Raw genomic sequence first — 15,418 nt, 5'->3', positions numbered from 1 at the left:
CCTGCTTCTTGCCTCTGCTGCATCCTTCTCCTTGTCTCTCCTCCATCCAGGGCACTCTCTCTACTCCCTCTGCTTCTTCCAGGTCTCTCTTCATCCAGGGACCCTCTTCCATACCCCTTAGAGCTATTTAACTACTTAGCAGGAACCAGCCACAGCTGCACATTATCCACATCAGCCAGCCCACTGCCCCTGAAGCCAGCCCACAGCTGTATATTATCAATGTCAATTAACCCAGCTTCATTCCTCTACAGACATTCAGTAATGAAATTAAAGGAAGGAGACTGTTTGAATTCTTGAAGTCATTTAAGCTCTTGCCAATGATCATCTACATGGCAGACCCTTTCATTTCTAAGGTATATGTCTATGAAGTTCTGTGGGCTGGGCACCTGTGCTCTCTCTGAGGCACTGCCAGTAGTTCATCATCAGAACTGGTTATATAAAGGCTTATGAGAGTGTGTTACAAATTTGTACCAAAAAAGCACACCTTCATTGCATCTCCACTCAGCATCTAACTTAATCTTTTGGTTTTTCTTGGAAAAAGGGAATACACAACAATTCCTCTCTGTTACAACTTGAACATCCAGTGCAAATCAGGACATCAAACATGATCAAATGATAACCCATTTAACTAAGAAGAGGTCTTCCTCAACCCTGGCATTTCGTGGAGCAGATTTTTTTCTCCTCGTGGTCCCTGAGAGCTCCTCATCAAAAGGGAGCCATAAGTGCCAAGTGTCCACAGGCTTGAAGTCTCTCATGTAGAAGACTACATCAAGGAGAAGTGAGTTTGGACTAAAAAATGTGGATGCCGTTTATGTTTGGGGATCTGCAGAAATGTGCTCTCTAGGCTGTTGCGCAGAGTCTGAAGACAAGATAGCTAGATAGCGGAGTAGCAGAATTTCTGTGGAGGTAATGCTTCTCAGCAATGAAGGTTCTGTGGACATGGCTGGCAAACAAGATAGTTGTGATGAAGTTTTGCTTTGTTCATGTGGAAAACACATTTGCAGCATATTGTTCAATGCAATTTGAAACAAGGTGTGTGACATTTTCAGGCACATCTATTCTTCTCATTTCTTCTCAAATGCTTGTGGTACCACTAGACTGCTGGGAGTTATAGGCAAGGAACATTTTATCTCATTTTCTTTTCATGGGGGAATCTGGCACAATCTAAGTGCAATGACCAAAACATAAGCATTAGCTATGATATGGATCCCATTTTGGCTACAATAGCCTCTCTGAAAAGCTACCATCATTTCTGTAACACGGAGTGCTCTCTGTAAAGAACCAATTTTATTCTCTTCTTATTATCACAGAAACTCATTTTATGCATACTGCCAATATTCATATTTTCCATTATCCTGCTTATTTCCATGCAGAATAGAAATGTAAATATTGAAATATTTTCTTGATTTTGTGCAAACAAAACCGATGAAGAACACTGATGGCCTCCAAGGAAGGGGAAGAAAAGTGCACTTAAAAATAGTAACTTAGGCTTCTTTCCTAAACAATGAAAATAGTCTGTTTTCTCTCCAGAATATTAACAATGGAAGCTTTAGAAATTCATGACACATGGGGCTAAATCAGTCTACTACAGGTTTATAACATGGGTAACTCATGCATCATTTTGCAGAAGGGAATTTAAATTAAATTCAGGTAAGAATGTTGTACTTACTGTAGCTAATTCATCAAACTTGCCAAAGAGCTCATTCAGCAGCTTCACCAGCTCTTGGGCAGTACACTGTGATGCCAAACTAGTGAACCCCACAATGTCTGCAAACAAAATGCTGTAAGGAAAGGAAAAGACACAGAGATATCAGTACAGAAGACATCTTCACCCTCTCATTATCCTCTTTTATAGCATGAATGCGACCCAAAGCACAGACTCAAGCAAGCCTTGAAACACTATGAATAAAGTGTTAGTTGGAACAAAAATGGCAAAGATTCAGAAAAATAGGCATTAATCTCATGCTGTCAGCTGTTGTAGAGAACCCTGGGACACTTTAAATGCCTACATACATATCCTACATACCTATCTGGTGCAGATATGCAAAGCACACTATTCATGGGGTTCCCTCACGAGCACTCCAGGAACACAGAGAACAACTGCTTCTCCTCTTTACAGCTGCGATCTTCTCTGCTCAATTGGTTTCAAAGATGGTTTCAGTACTGGTTCTACAGCCAAACTGATAAATCCTGTATGAGATTTACTAAGTACTGAAATAGAGGAGTCGTTAACTAGCGTACGGTAGCTCCATGACGTGGTCGTACTGCTCCCTGTAAGGAGCTAGCATCGACTGTGTCGGGCCAGGCTTCTCGGTACCACGACGTGTGGCTCATGTAAGTGTCCAGCTTCTATCAGTGTTAACAAATTTTTTATGTCCAACAGTTTAATCTGCCTTAACAATACCTGCCCGCCTGTGGTGACAAAGGGAGATAGAAAGAAGCACAGATACTACTGTGACAGAGAGAATAAAAATTGTAGATCCTGAAACTCGAGAGACTATGGAGCTATGATTCTTTTAATTATTTAGATTTCTTCATCTGTTGGCAAAGGCCTAGAGCCCACTTCAGGAACCTAATGCATTTATCCCCAACACCCAGACTATAAATGTCAAACAAATCTTTATGCGAATGCTAACAAACAGTCCCATGCTACATGGCCTAGGTGTACTTGACATAGTGTAAAACTTAGTTTGAAAACTGCAAGTTAAATTCAGCTTTACGTACTCCCCTTCCCCTCAACAAACCTTCGCTCTATAGATAAAACAGCAGATGCTAGAAAAGCAGGACTAGCAAGTCTGCTGTTTCTCATTCACCATAACCAAGTCCAAAATCTCCCAATAAGCCTCAAAAATGAGCAAATACAACTCCTGACTCCTTCTTTTAACCCTGTTGCTAAAATTTCTTGTCCACCAGAGCACATTAGGTAACGTATCCCAACACAAACCTGACTCATCTGATGTTTAATGGCTTTAATCTACAAACAAAACCTCTGGGTGGTTGTGTCAATCCTTGGGGCAAGCTCGCCACTCTCTTCTCCTGTGAGCCTGCTTTATGAGAACTTTGCTCAAGATGAACCCCACTCAGGAAAAAAAAATAGCTCTTCCATTCCTGCATTGTTTAAACACAACAAAAAGGGCTTCTTAAAATAAAGCATTCAGCATTTAATTTTACTGATTCATGTCTCTTTTATCATCAACGTGTACCAACCAAGTGATTGGTAAGGTAAAGGGCATTAACGAAGTGCAATAACGCCAGCAAAGTGCTCTGCATATTTGCCCATGGAGACCTACTTATTCTCTTAATTCTGGATTGTCATCTCCGTTGTTTGACAGCCCTAGGCTGGTCAGTTAATCAGTTAATATCAAATCATCCTCCTAAATTCCTTGAAGATTTTCAAATGTGCTTAAATGTGCATCAAAGTCTTCCATACAGTTTCCTTGATGACCCATTTGCCTTATGACCTAAATTCACATCAGAATTCGTACAGTCAAAAAAGACACAGAGGAAAACACCACAGTTGCTGCAATCCAACATGTCACACAGTTTCCAGGTTTTAATTAGATACTGTTAGTATAGAGGGGGACTGTAGATGCTACTTTATAACAACAGTTTCTGCTAGCCTCTCTGCCATTTCACCTCTCATCCTTTGCACATTCTACCTTTTGATTGGTTTTATTTTCCTATTTCCATTTTAAATATGGCAGCCCACTTTTCTTCCTGTCTAACCACATTTGCAGTAACAGTAATATCTCCTGCTGCACCAACAACTTCCACTTTAAAAAAAACAGTATTTGGGGTGGGGGATTAGGCCTTGAAGGTAATAACAATGTTAATTGTTTACCAAGGTCTTTAACATTGAAGAACATACACGTACATACATGTACACACAAACCAGAAGTGTTCAGTGTTTGTGGAGACTACGTAACAATGTCTTAACTAACAGAGCACCATTACCCTGCACACATGTACACTTACCTCAAAACCTCTCAATTAGTTAAGCACAGAGCACAAGCAATACATTCACACATTAAATTATTCCATTAAAAGGAAAGTTATTTTACATACAACTACCTCAGTAAGTCAGTATGGGATCCTTGCTAATGGATCCCAGTATGGAATCCAGTCAACGTTTAAAAAATGCTTAGCCCTCAGCATTTAATTCAAAACACTGGTAATCATACAAAGAATGAAGTCCATAAAAGTACCCACAATACATAACTGAACAAGTAATTGCAAATTTAGGTAAAATATGTAATTATTGTGTGCTGAGATACAGCTGTAGTTCAGTTAGGCTTGGGAACTATTTCATACTGCAGTTAACTGCATGTATATATTTTAAACCTAATAGAATAGGTTAGGTAATATGATTACTGTTACATTTTCTTGGTGTTAAGATTTTTTTTTTTAAATCTAACTGCTTTTGTTAAAAATCTGTAACTTCTTTAACACTGTATTCTTAAAATATTCAAAGTGTAACTCCTGTATCTCAACATGGCAGAGATGGGGAAGTGTTGTGAGTACAAGCCCTGCCTTTTTTTTCAGAGAAATTCTGCTCATTTCTACCACCATGAAATGTTACAACCATAGCACCTGCTGCATTTCTCTGGAAGTAGGCTGAAATGCAAATGGCCAAACCTGATTTTTCAGCAGGGGTGGAAGGAAACGGCCAGTGGATGAGCAGAGGCTTTGCAGCCCCGAAGTGCAACTGGGATGGCGAGTCTGCTGCTTCCATGGTCTGCTGCCACTCAGGGGTGGCAGTCTTGCAGAGGGTGACCCTCCCCTCACACACATGGAGCTCTGATATTCTAAAAACAGCATTGAAACTCATTAGTGGGTTCATTTTATTTTAACTAGTGCGCTGACCAGTATTATCTCTTGCACTTCTTCACATGTCTGTGTCCATCTCTTCCCTCACTACAAGTATTGTGGGGCAGCACCAATGCTTACTCTTTATTGTACAATGTCTAAAGCAAATTAGGGTGGCGTGTTGGTCTGTGACACAGGGTTTTGACTACGGAGTCAAATCACGCATCCAATGCAGTTAACCTTTTTTTTCCCCTTTTATGTCTTCCTCGGGATTTTGAAACATAAAGGACACAGAAGACCTTTTGTCAGGAGGTGGCAAAATCTGCCACTGGGAACAGAAAAGAGATTATAATTTTTGCTATAGCCGTGAAAATCATAAAAGCACTAAAGAGACAAATTATAAGCTATACAGTGCCAGAATTCCAGTGATATGCCTGAAGTGTTCGCAGGGCCAAACCATATTTTCAAACATATTAAAATATTTTCAAAGTCCAAGTCCCCACTTGTTTTTCACCAGAACACAAATTAACACTGAAATTCCCTTTCCTTTGATTTGGATGTATTATTCACACAAAAATAATGACAGTCTTAAATGTAGGCCATGTCTAATATATTGATACCATTAGAAAAGTTAAGACAAAGCGCTGGTGTTAAGGCACATCAATCCCTCCTGTAGAGGCACTCTTCCAAGAGCAAAGTAGCCTTGGCTCACTGTAACTTCATTGCTAATCACCATGGAGGTTGAGGTTCACATCCTCAGAGACATTAGGCTAGAGTAAACTAGGGCTACCTTACTTATGCACGAAAGAGTCCTCATAACAGTATGGTATACAAAGGGACATTTCACAGTAATTTTATTTGGGAAAAAAAAATATTACCATATACAGAAACAAGAAGTGAGAAGTTACCCATTAACAACAATTTCTCTTAATGACCATTCAGGAATATGACTCTCCCTGCATTAATTCCACAGAAATCTTAACAATGCCACTGGGGCACTGTGGTGAAAAAAAACAAAAAGAAACCCCAATCTCAATTCAACTGCAACTATTAAAGAAAGAAAAGAAATAAAAGTGGAAAGAAAGTGAAAACAAAGGACAAAGGTTACTTCTGTTTGTCCAACAGCATGGCTTGTACATGATGCGTGCGTTTTCAGTGACAAGTGATGTCCATGTGGTGGCCAGCAAGGCTACGTGGTCCTTACGGTGCTAAGCCTGGTGGTGTCTCGTTGCCCAGAGGCTCAGCAATGCTCTTGTCCCTCCAGCCCCCAGCTGAGCAAAGGGACCCCGAGGACCTAGCATTCTCTTTCCTTGTGTGCTACATGAAAAACTCTTCAATCCTACGTTCGTTGAGATATTCAGCGTTTGTCCTGTAGTTTTCAGTCATACCAGGGGTTTACCAGCAAGTTCACAGGATAATGAAGTTTGGCTAATCTGGTAAAAACTTCAATCACTTTGGCTTTTTGACAGGCAAGTTATTAGCGTCATGAGTTACAACAGCAATGTCAATATTCTAATTAAAACCTAGGGGGGGAATAATCGATTATTGAGTAGAGCTTTACCAAACTTCTGCTCTGCTCTTGATTTTAAAGTCTGTGTGACACCACGGTGTTGCAGGAGCAGTGCTGTGCTGGGTCAGAGGTTTGCTCTCTCCTAACGCTGCTTTCTTGATCGCAAAAGAGGAGAGGAACCTACACCGAGTAGTACTAAAGCACAAGAAAGAAGCAGCAGGACACTAGTTTGAAATCTTTCTTTCATATGGCTTGATTTGAGGTGCAAGACACACTTTTGTTCACTGGTTTTCTTTCTCAAGGTAACAGCTACGGTTACACTTTCCATGACTCAATCCCCCCCGTCGTTCCTGTAACACCTTCTGCTGGTGGTTAATAACCGCGTACCCGTGTGGCTGCACCTGGCTTAGCGCTGCCTTCCTTCTGAGGGCATGCCCAGAGCGAGGAGAAAACCCAGCCTTGACTCTAACTTTGCTGTAGCTACTTTCTGAAACTTTTGACCGGTCTCTACCCTCAATTACTAAAATATACTTAAAACGTTTGGTTTTTTGTATAATATTTTCGTTTAAATTTTTTTTGTTTGTTTTATTTAAATGTATTGATTGCTAGAGTGTGACTTAAATATTCCTAACTGAAAACATGGCTCGTCTTTCTAACATTTGCATAGTCACCTTTCTACATTTGATAGGAAAATTAGCTTATTTTTGACTACTTTGATAGAAAGCTATCTGATTTTTTCATTAATAATATTTAATACATAAATGGCTTGGTTTAGTTACGAATAATACTAAATGATCTCACAACAAATAGGTCTGAAACATTTTGAAATAAACATAAGCTCAAGAAGTTATATGCAACTGCAAAAGAGACCAAATTTCCAAATGAATTTCTTCAAAGGAGTTTTGTTTCCTACAGAACATGTCCTGCTATAACTTCTGCGCACTGCATCTTTCCCTCTTATCTTGGACTATTTCTTTCTTAGTGAAACACATCTAGCTTTCTCAAAAGATAACTTTTCCCAAAAACATTGAGAAAACAGCTCCTCCTATTAGTATACAGTAATTGCACCCTACAGTTACGGATGAACAGCTCCTGCTAGACACTCCGCACACAGACAACACACCTACACTCTAAAATCCACATAAATAAGACTGTACGCCCCACAGACTACTGCGACAAAGCATGTATGATAGATACTTGGATCTTAATGTGTAAATACAGACTTGTAAGTGCTGAAGGGCAGTGTTTTTCTTTTGCCTATTGGTTTCTCTCCTAATTTATTAATAACATAGACAGAAGGATTGACTGCACCCTCAGCAAGTCTGAAGATGACACCAAGCTGAGTAGTGCAGTTGATTCACTAGAGGGAGGGGATGCCATCCAGAAGGACCCAGACATGCTTGTGGACTGCATTCATGCAAACCTCATGAAGTTCAACAAGGCCAAGTGCAACGTCCTGCCCCTGGACTGGGGCAATCCCAAACACAGATACAGACTGAGGAAGGAATGGATGGAGAGCAGCCCTGCAGAGGAGGACTTGGGGGTACTGGTGGATGGGATACCAGACATGAGTTGGCACTGTGCTCTTGCAGCCCTGAAAGATAATTGTATCCCAGGATGCACAAAAGGAAGCACGGTCAGCAGGTTAAGGTTGAGGTGATTCTCCCTCTTTATTACACTTTCATGAGATCCCACCTGGAGCACTGCATCCAGCTCTGGGACCTCCAGCACAAGAATCGCATGGACCTGTCAGAGTGGGTCCAGATGAGGGTCACAAGAATGCTCAGAGGGCTGGAGCACCTCTCCTGTGAAGACAGGCTGAGAGAGTTGGGGTTGTTCAGCATGAAGAAGGCTCCAGGGAGACCTTATTGTACCTTTCAATATATAAAGGGGGCTCATAAGAAAGTCAGCAAGAGACTACACCAGGGTCTGTAGCAATAGGACAAGGGACAAAGGTTTTAAGCTGAAAGAGGGTAGATTTAGATGAGATAAAAGGAAGAGATTCTTTACAATTAAGGTGGTGAGGCACTGGCACAGGCTGCCCAGAGCATCTGTGGCTGCCCCATCCCTGGCAGGGCTCAAGGCCAGGCTGGATGGGCCTTGGAGCAACCTGGGCTGGTGGGAGGTGTCCCTGCCCATAGCAAAGGGGTTGCACTAGGGGATCTTTAAAGTTTCGTTCCAACCCAAACCATTCTGTGATTCCATGATTTTAATTTTTAATGGAGGTTTCATATGAACTTTTTTTAAAGTTACCTGAGTATTTGATTTGATATGCAAACAGGTATTTCCAACTGCTTCTGGTATACAAATTCTGAATAAAAGCAAAGCAACACTGCAGTGAGCAACTTCAGGAAATAAAGCATTTTAAACCGCAATTTCTTTCATCTCTGTCACAAACAAGCAGTTGAGCTGGTTCAGCACAGGTATACAAGCTACACACATCATTATCTCATACTCCTTGACGATCTGGAGCATTCCTGTGTTGACAAGCCCTGAGTGATCCCCCCTGTATTCCTGCTTTCCCCGCTGTGATCCCTGCGGGCAGGCATAGCCAGCGCCTGCCTGGTGGCTGCAGCCCTCCTGCAGCACTGCAGGAAGCCGCTGCACCCGCTAAATCCCAGCACGGAAAACTGAGACTTGGCTTCAGAGACTGAATCCGCTCCCCAATTGCAAGGAGCAGCCCTTTTCTATGCCACTCTATGGGGCATTCAGAAGGAGAAATCCTGCCAAGTTACACAAGAGATTTAAGAGCTTGTAGGTGGCAAACATTCACTTTTAACAGCGCGCGTTCATGTACTTTGTGCACTGCAATAGTCCCGCTGCTTTCAGTGGAGCCACTTGTATAAACAAATACTCAGCAAATTAAGGAGGGGCTGTGTGCCCCGTTTTTTATTTCCACTTGGCTCATTTGGTCAATTAGACCAGAACTTATAATAAGAAGAATATCTTAATGGCACATGCGGCCTCAGAAAGGAACCTGTACGGTTTGTTTTTTTTCCTTAAAGATCAATCATAAGGGAAAATTATTAATAACTTTATCTATAACTCACTGCAACAATTAAGAAAAAAAGCTTTCTCAAAAAATTCACACAGGCTGTTAAAACTAAAATCAAAGGGGTATGCATGTTTTTACAAAATAATCATTAATGAAAACTAGTTCACCGTGAAGTCTTACGAGCTCAGAAAGACCATAAGAAATGCTGCTCACAGGCGCCATGAACACAGCTTTTTGAAACACTGGAATGGGTAAGTTAAACTCTTTTTTTTTTTGAGTTCTGATGCTTTCTAGAAGACAGGAGACACCAGAAATATTTGCATATAAATAGCTGCAGACTGATCTGGCCTCAGACTGGGTCACAACAACCTCTAAACACCGCAATGATCTTTTTATTGGTAGCGTTGAATCAGGCAGTGTGTTGCCTGAAATTAATCTCTCTTCTCACAAAGCAGCTAGTTCTATTTCACAGTTGTAAAAATTAGGCTAAATGAAATTGCTGTACCAGACGCTCAGGAAATGAGTAGCAGTTCAATGTTCACTTTCTGTTTATCTCGTGAATGTTCTTTGAGTTATGGAGCAGAGTGGGAATTTGTCTGTTAACATACCAAGCCAGCCATATCCTACCCATACATGTGCTGAAACAGTTTCATTAATATCTAATGGAGTGTGGAAAGTCCGTTCCAGAAGAGACAAAAAACAATATGGGTCGAAAGTTCCATGCAGGGCATATATTTGAACTGAAATATGACTTGAAGTTACTTAATTGAATTACAGCTGCATGGAGAGATTCAGCCAGGACTAGTATGTTTTTACAGTAGCCACCTAGCACATACATGTAATCTGTAAATTCCTCAGCCCTGTAGGGCCAGACAAGGGATAAAGAAGGAAATATGAATCATACATTACTTAATCCCACCTTAGGAAAAAGCTGTTTGTGTGTTACGAACAAGATGCCCAAGCATCACAGAAAATCTGCTCTGTTGCAGAGTTTTCACATGTAAGTTGCCATCTGGTCCTCACATCCTTCATGGCGACCTTGGCTGGGGTCACCCCGGTAAGATAACACCCATACTGTGTTGAAATGGCTCCTGAACTGTATATGGACTCCTTCCTTCTCATGAGGCACACATATTATAATGCTTGTGATTATTTTACCTTCCCAATGCTTGAATTTAGTATCCTTACTGGGCTTGTGCTGTAATAACATTAGACATGTATTTGCATGCCTTTTGCATATTGCATTTGCATTAAGTTGTTTGTTTCCATTTAGAACACATGTAACTCATTTCCTACTGTACAGCAATTCTGTTCAAAAACTTTACAAGGTAGCAGATGTACAAAAAGCCTCATTTCTTCCTCTTTGACAAAAAATAAAAAGTCATACCCTCTTCAAGATCACTGGGTAATATTCAGATGTTCCACACAAAACGTGGGAAAAGAAGCAGCTTTATCTGTAGAGTGAAGAATATGTTAGGAAAGGCCTGATTTTCATCAACTTACGACAATTCCTTTCGACCTCTTCTTTGGGGAGGTTTCATAGATAAATATATTCCGCCTTAATTACCACCCTTTACACAGGAGATATCAGAACCTGCCTGGGGAAGATTTCTTATTCCTTTTTGCACAGGCATAAATACAAGCAGAGGGTTGGAATGGACAACAACCATTTCTTGTACCATTATCTTACTGCCAAAAGTAAGGGCCTAGGGTTCTTTCTCTTTTACAAGCTGGTACATGTCCTTCTTAGCAGGCATTTTTTGTTCGCTCTATGTGAGCATTTTGGAAGAGAAAAGGGGTTTTTCTCACAAACCACAACAGTTCCCAGGCCCTTGCAAGTTCCTTTGATGGCACTGTAAGCTACCTATTCAGTGCTCTTTTATGGGTAGTATTCATTGATGCCCTTAGAACGGTCTCCAATGGAAATACAAAGTAAGTTTTAAACTGATCCCCTCTCCACACAGAAATCTTCAATTGATGCTGAAGGAGTTCAATGCTTTGTGCTACAGAAAGACAAATAAAATCCTGGGTACTAATGTGGAGGTCTGGAGTGATTTCTAACTGAAGAGAGTTATCTGTGAGCAAAATAATTTCCTCTCTTTACTACAGATCTCATCAAAGCTTGACACAAAACTGAGGGCTCTGTCCTCAGCATGAAGAGGTGTGTTTCCATTCCCTTCCAGAGGTGCCAGCAACTGCAGGCAGTCATTCAACAACTATTTGAGAGTTTGGAAAATATTTATACAACTAATGGATAAACTAGGACTGTTGACATGGTGTATCTGAAACATGCCAGTATATTTTCCCAGTCCATCATTCATTTCTTACATGGGCGTGTATATATATATATACACACCCACTGTAATGTATTCCCCTGTTTTTCTGGGAGAAGGTGAAGAAGGTAGCTGTATGTCTTATTTTTCACATGCAAAATCTAGTGCTTAAAGACTCTTTGGTGCTTTTTTTTTTTTTCTCCATGCAGCTATCTATAAGACTGAAACAGATGGCTTTGTTGCTGCTGAGGGGGTTTTATGTGTTGTTTGGTGGGGTTTTTTATTGTTCAGTTTTTTAATAGGTGAGGAGTGGAAAAATCATGCAGTTTACTAACTGCATGCCTACCTCCTCTTCCAGATATCTGCTGGGAGAAAAAGAAAACATTGCATTAGGAAAGGTAAAAGTGCAGCTCATTTTCTATTTTCCATTGTATAGCGTTGGCATTAAGAACTCCAGGAATTTAGAACTGTAGAGAGGCTTTTTATCTGTTTGTTTTAATAGTGGTTTTCAGAACATTTGGTGTGAAGAGCACAAGTCATGAGAATATGGGAATGGTCTCTTAGGTCTGACTGGTATCGCACTGAAATACCACTACTCAAAAGGGAAAAAAAAACAAACCCCACACACTTGTTTTAGTCTCCTTAAAAGGGTAAAGCACACATCTTAGTATTGGCACCAAGCACCAGCAGCACTTCCTAGAGGGATGCTGTAGTGCTGTCCTCCACTGGAGCTTCCCTGCATCCTTCAGATCTGCAGTCACAAAGATCCTGGGGTAAAACTGCAGTCTACCAGGACCTGTTGGCAACAGCTTGCTGGGTATTTACGCAAGTACACAGTGCAAATCAAGGCAGCTCGGCAGCACCACTTACTAAGTCTGCACCTTGCTTAGGGCAAGGGTGGCACCAAGTAAACTTCTTTAAAACTGTTTCTGGTGTGGAAGTAAGGCACTTTGGAGAAAAAAGTAGCTAGAGGCAGTATGATAAAACACCACCATTCAGACAAGGCCTTTAAGGAATTTATTTTTAGGGGGAGCAGAGAACAATAGCGAATGAAAATGCACTTTAGCAACCACCAGGGTAAATGAGGGTACTTGCACAACAGTCTTTCACTGAAAGAGAGCAAGGAGTAGCATTCAGCATCAGTCAACCTCTAAGGAAGAATGCTCATATGATGGAATTTTATTTTTTAAGTTTACATTGCTCTTTCTTTCTGTATTTCCATGCTATTACCCAGAAAGTCTATTGCATTAAAAGTAACCCATCTTACTATCAGGAAAATATAAATGTGTAAAAGTTACCACGCAGTAAGTACTCCTGCTTACCCAAAATATAATACAGTAAAAAAAGAATGACTACTCATTTGAAAAAAAGCTGTCTGCCTCCCAGCACTACTATTCTAAGCCATTTGTTGATTCACCATTATCTTCTCAGAGACTATTAAGTCTTCCTAGTGTGCCCATTCTCCCCTCGGCATAAATGAAGAAACTTCACTGTACTGTCTCTTTTTTTTTTTCCCCCCCCTCTAAGACCTGGCTGCAACTGCATGTTACTGTATTTGTACTAAATATTCCCTGCTTTAAATTATTTCACAGGCTACATCAATCCTACCTGACATTGTCATGCCTTTGAATGTAAATCTTGTGGAAAATCCTTTCAGGAGGTTTCAGAAAATCTTCCTTCATTTCCATTGCAACATTCCTAGGCAAAAGACTCATCAAGAGACGTTCCTAAAAGAAAACATAAACAACACCAGTTTTGTGGTACAGTGTGTGACAATTATTCAAAAGTTTTAAACGAGCAGACTGAACACTCTTTTCCTAACCTAGTCTGCTTCCTGAGAATTTCCGCTGCATAAGCAATAGGAACCATTTCTCTCAAACTCCTGCAGACTGTGTGGGTGTCTGTAAGTCTTCTGCACAAAAAAACCCCCCCAAAACTCAAGAAACTCTATAGACAGCGAAGAGTCAGCTTCAAGAGCAGACAACTGTCCATAATGTTCACTAACATCACAATGCTAAAAATAATAACAACTTTATTGTTAGTAGCATTTATTTGTCTGGGAAAGACTTCCCAGGACCGTTTGTTATCCTTTTGTGTGTCCTTTTTCTGAATCTAATTAAAGTGCTACATTAGAAGAACTATGACAGCTAGTTATTAAGCAGTGAGAGCGGATGATAGATTTATCCACTGTCTGAATCAGCAGAACAGTAATAAAAGTACCATTTTAATGGTATCTTATCCAGCGTGGCACCATCTGTTCCAGCCATCTCAGGAATGGAACACATCAGTACGAACCCCTGGATAAACATCTTTCCTGCTATATCCACAGAAATTTTTGGCATAGGTCACTGACAGGTGTAAAGAGGACCTCTAACATTTTGGATCTTGTCAGTACTGACTATAAAGGCCTATGTAGTTTTTCCACATATTCTGGCCCATTAACACATAACACCTGAGCAGGTGTTCTTAGGTGTTGTAAGTTGTCCTTATACCTACTCAGGTTGTGTTTTCACACAGAAAACACTCACCATTTAAAACTGCAGTTCCAAGTTTAACCATCAGACCCGCTAGCTTCAGCTATGGCAACCACCTGAATGAATTCACATAACCACATCTGATCTGATTCAGGAATCCCATGTTCCAGAGAACTCAGAGCAAGGAAGAGATACTCTTGGTAGTAGAAGATCAGGTCAGGGAATACTTAAGCAACCTGGACATATGTAAGTCCATGTGCCCTGATAGGACACACCTGTCACAGCACTACCAAAACTAACTGGCTACAACAAGGCTTTTACCATCCCATACCAGGTTAACTTCAATAAGTAGTTCCCACACCTTGCCCCAGCACAGACACCAATCCCCCACAAGGTTTTAACAGTTCATCTAATGTCCGTGCTGTGCCTTCATCCTCTTCAGGCCGGTCCACCCTGCTTCTTGCCTCTGCTACATCCTTCTCCTTGTCTCTCCTCCATCCAGGGCACTCTCCCTCCTCCCTCTGCTTCTTCCAGGTCTCTCTTCATCCAGGGACCCTCTTCTATACCTCTTAGAGCTATTTAACTACTTAGCAGGAACCAGCCACAGCTGCACATTATCCACATCAGCCAGCCCACCGACCCTGAAGCCAGCCCACAGCTGTATATTATCAATGTTAATTAATCTGCCTTCATTTTTCTACAATTCCTCTACACGTGCCCACAAGCACTGAGGGAGCTGACAGATGTCATTGCAAGGTCAATCTCTATAATCTTTGCTCAAACGTGGTGACTGGGATAAGTGCCTGGAGACTGGAAGAAAGAAAATGTCATTCCTATCTCAAGAAAGGCAAGAAGGAGGGGCCAGGGAGCTACTGGCCAGTCAGTTTCACCTGGAGTACTGGAAAAGTAGATGGAGCATCTCATCCTGGAAACCAGGGTGGCTGGACCAGATGACCTCCAGAGTTCCCCTTCTACCCCAACTATTCTGTGATACTGCTATCTGATGATCGAGAGCCACCATAATGGAGCTGCGAGACGTCACAGAAGTGCTGATCCTGGCCAAACCACATCTTCCTTTTATTTAAATGACATTAAATAAATCAGGAGCAACAATTAACACTGAGAAGAGGGTATCTGCACAGACAAGTGCTTTGTGCTGCTTGCATGCAAATACTCACCAGCCAACACCACCACACAATACTCAAAGGATTTCTGATTTTGCAGTATCTTCTGGAATGAGACACATTGAATATTTGAAAATAACACCAAGGAATAAGCTCAATTTTGCAGAGCTGCCCTAGTGCTTACTTTAGAGTATAGCTCCTTCATGTTTGTGGCAGTTCATATGGACTTGAGGCTA

General features: G+C 41.1%; 1 protein-coding gene across 2 annotated transcripts in view; it reads right to left on the bottom strand.

The window, feature by feature from the left end:
- The window catches only part of ADCY1 (adenylate cyclase 1), a 154,294-nt gene that overhangs the window by 81,710 nt on the left and 57,166 nt on the right, over positions 1-15,418 (bottom strand). For both annotated transcript variants that reach the window (XR_005103897.1, XM_037385341.1), the window contains exons 3-4: positions 13,193-13,311; positions 1,670-1,781 (exon numbers count right to left, since the gene is read on the bottom strand). Coding sequence is in view for 1 of the 2 variants with exons in the window: in XM_037385341.1 (XP_037241238.1) it covers positions 1,670-1,781; positions 13,193-13,311 (231 nt within the window). In the remaining variant the exon portion in view is untranslated. The remainder of the gene's footprint in view (positions 1-1,669; positions 1,782-13,192; positions 13,312-15,418) is intronic.

This window comes from Falco rusticolus, chromosome 4 (assembly GCF_015220075.1).
Source record: "Falco rusticolus isolate bFalRus1 chromosome 4, bFalRus1.pri, whole genome shotgun sequence".
In the NCBI taxonomy this organism is placed as follows: Eukaryota; Metazoa; Chordata; class Aves; order Falconiformes; family Falconidae; genus Falco; species Falco rusticolus.
The sequence above is the reverse complement of the archived record's forward strand: the minus strand, read 5'-3'. Positions and strand labels throughout refer to the sequence as shown.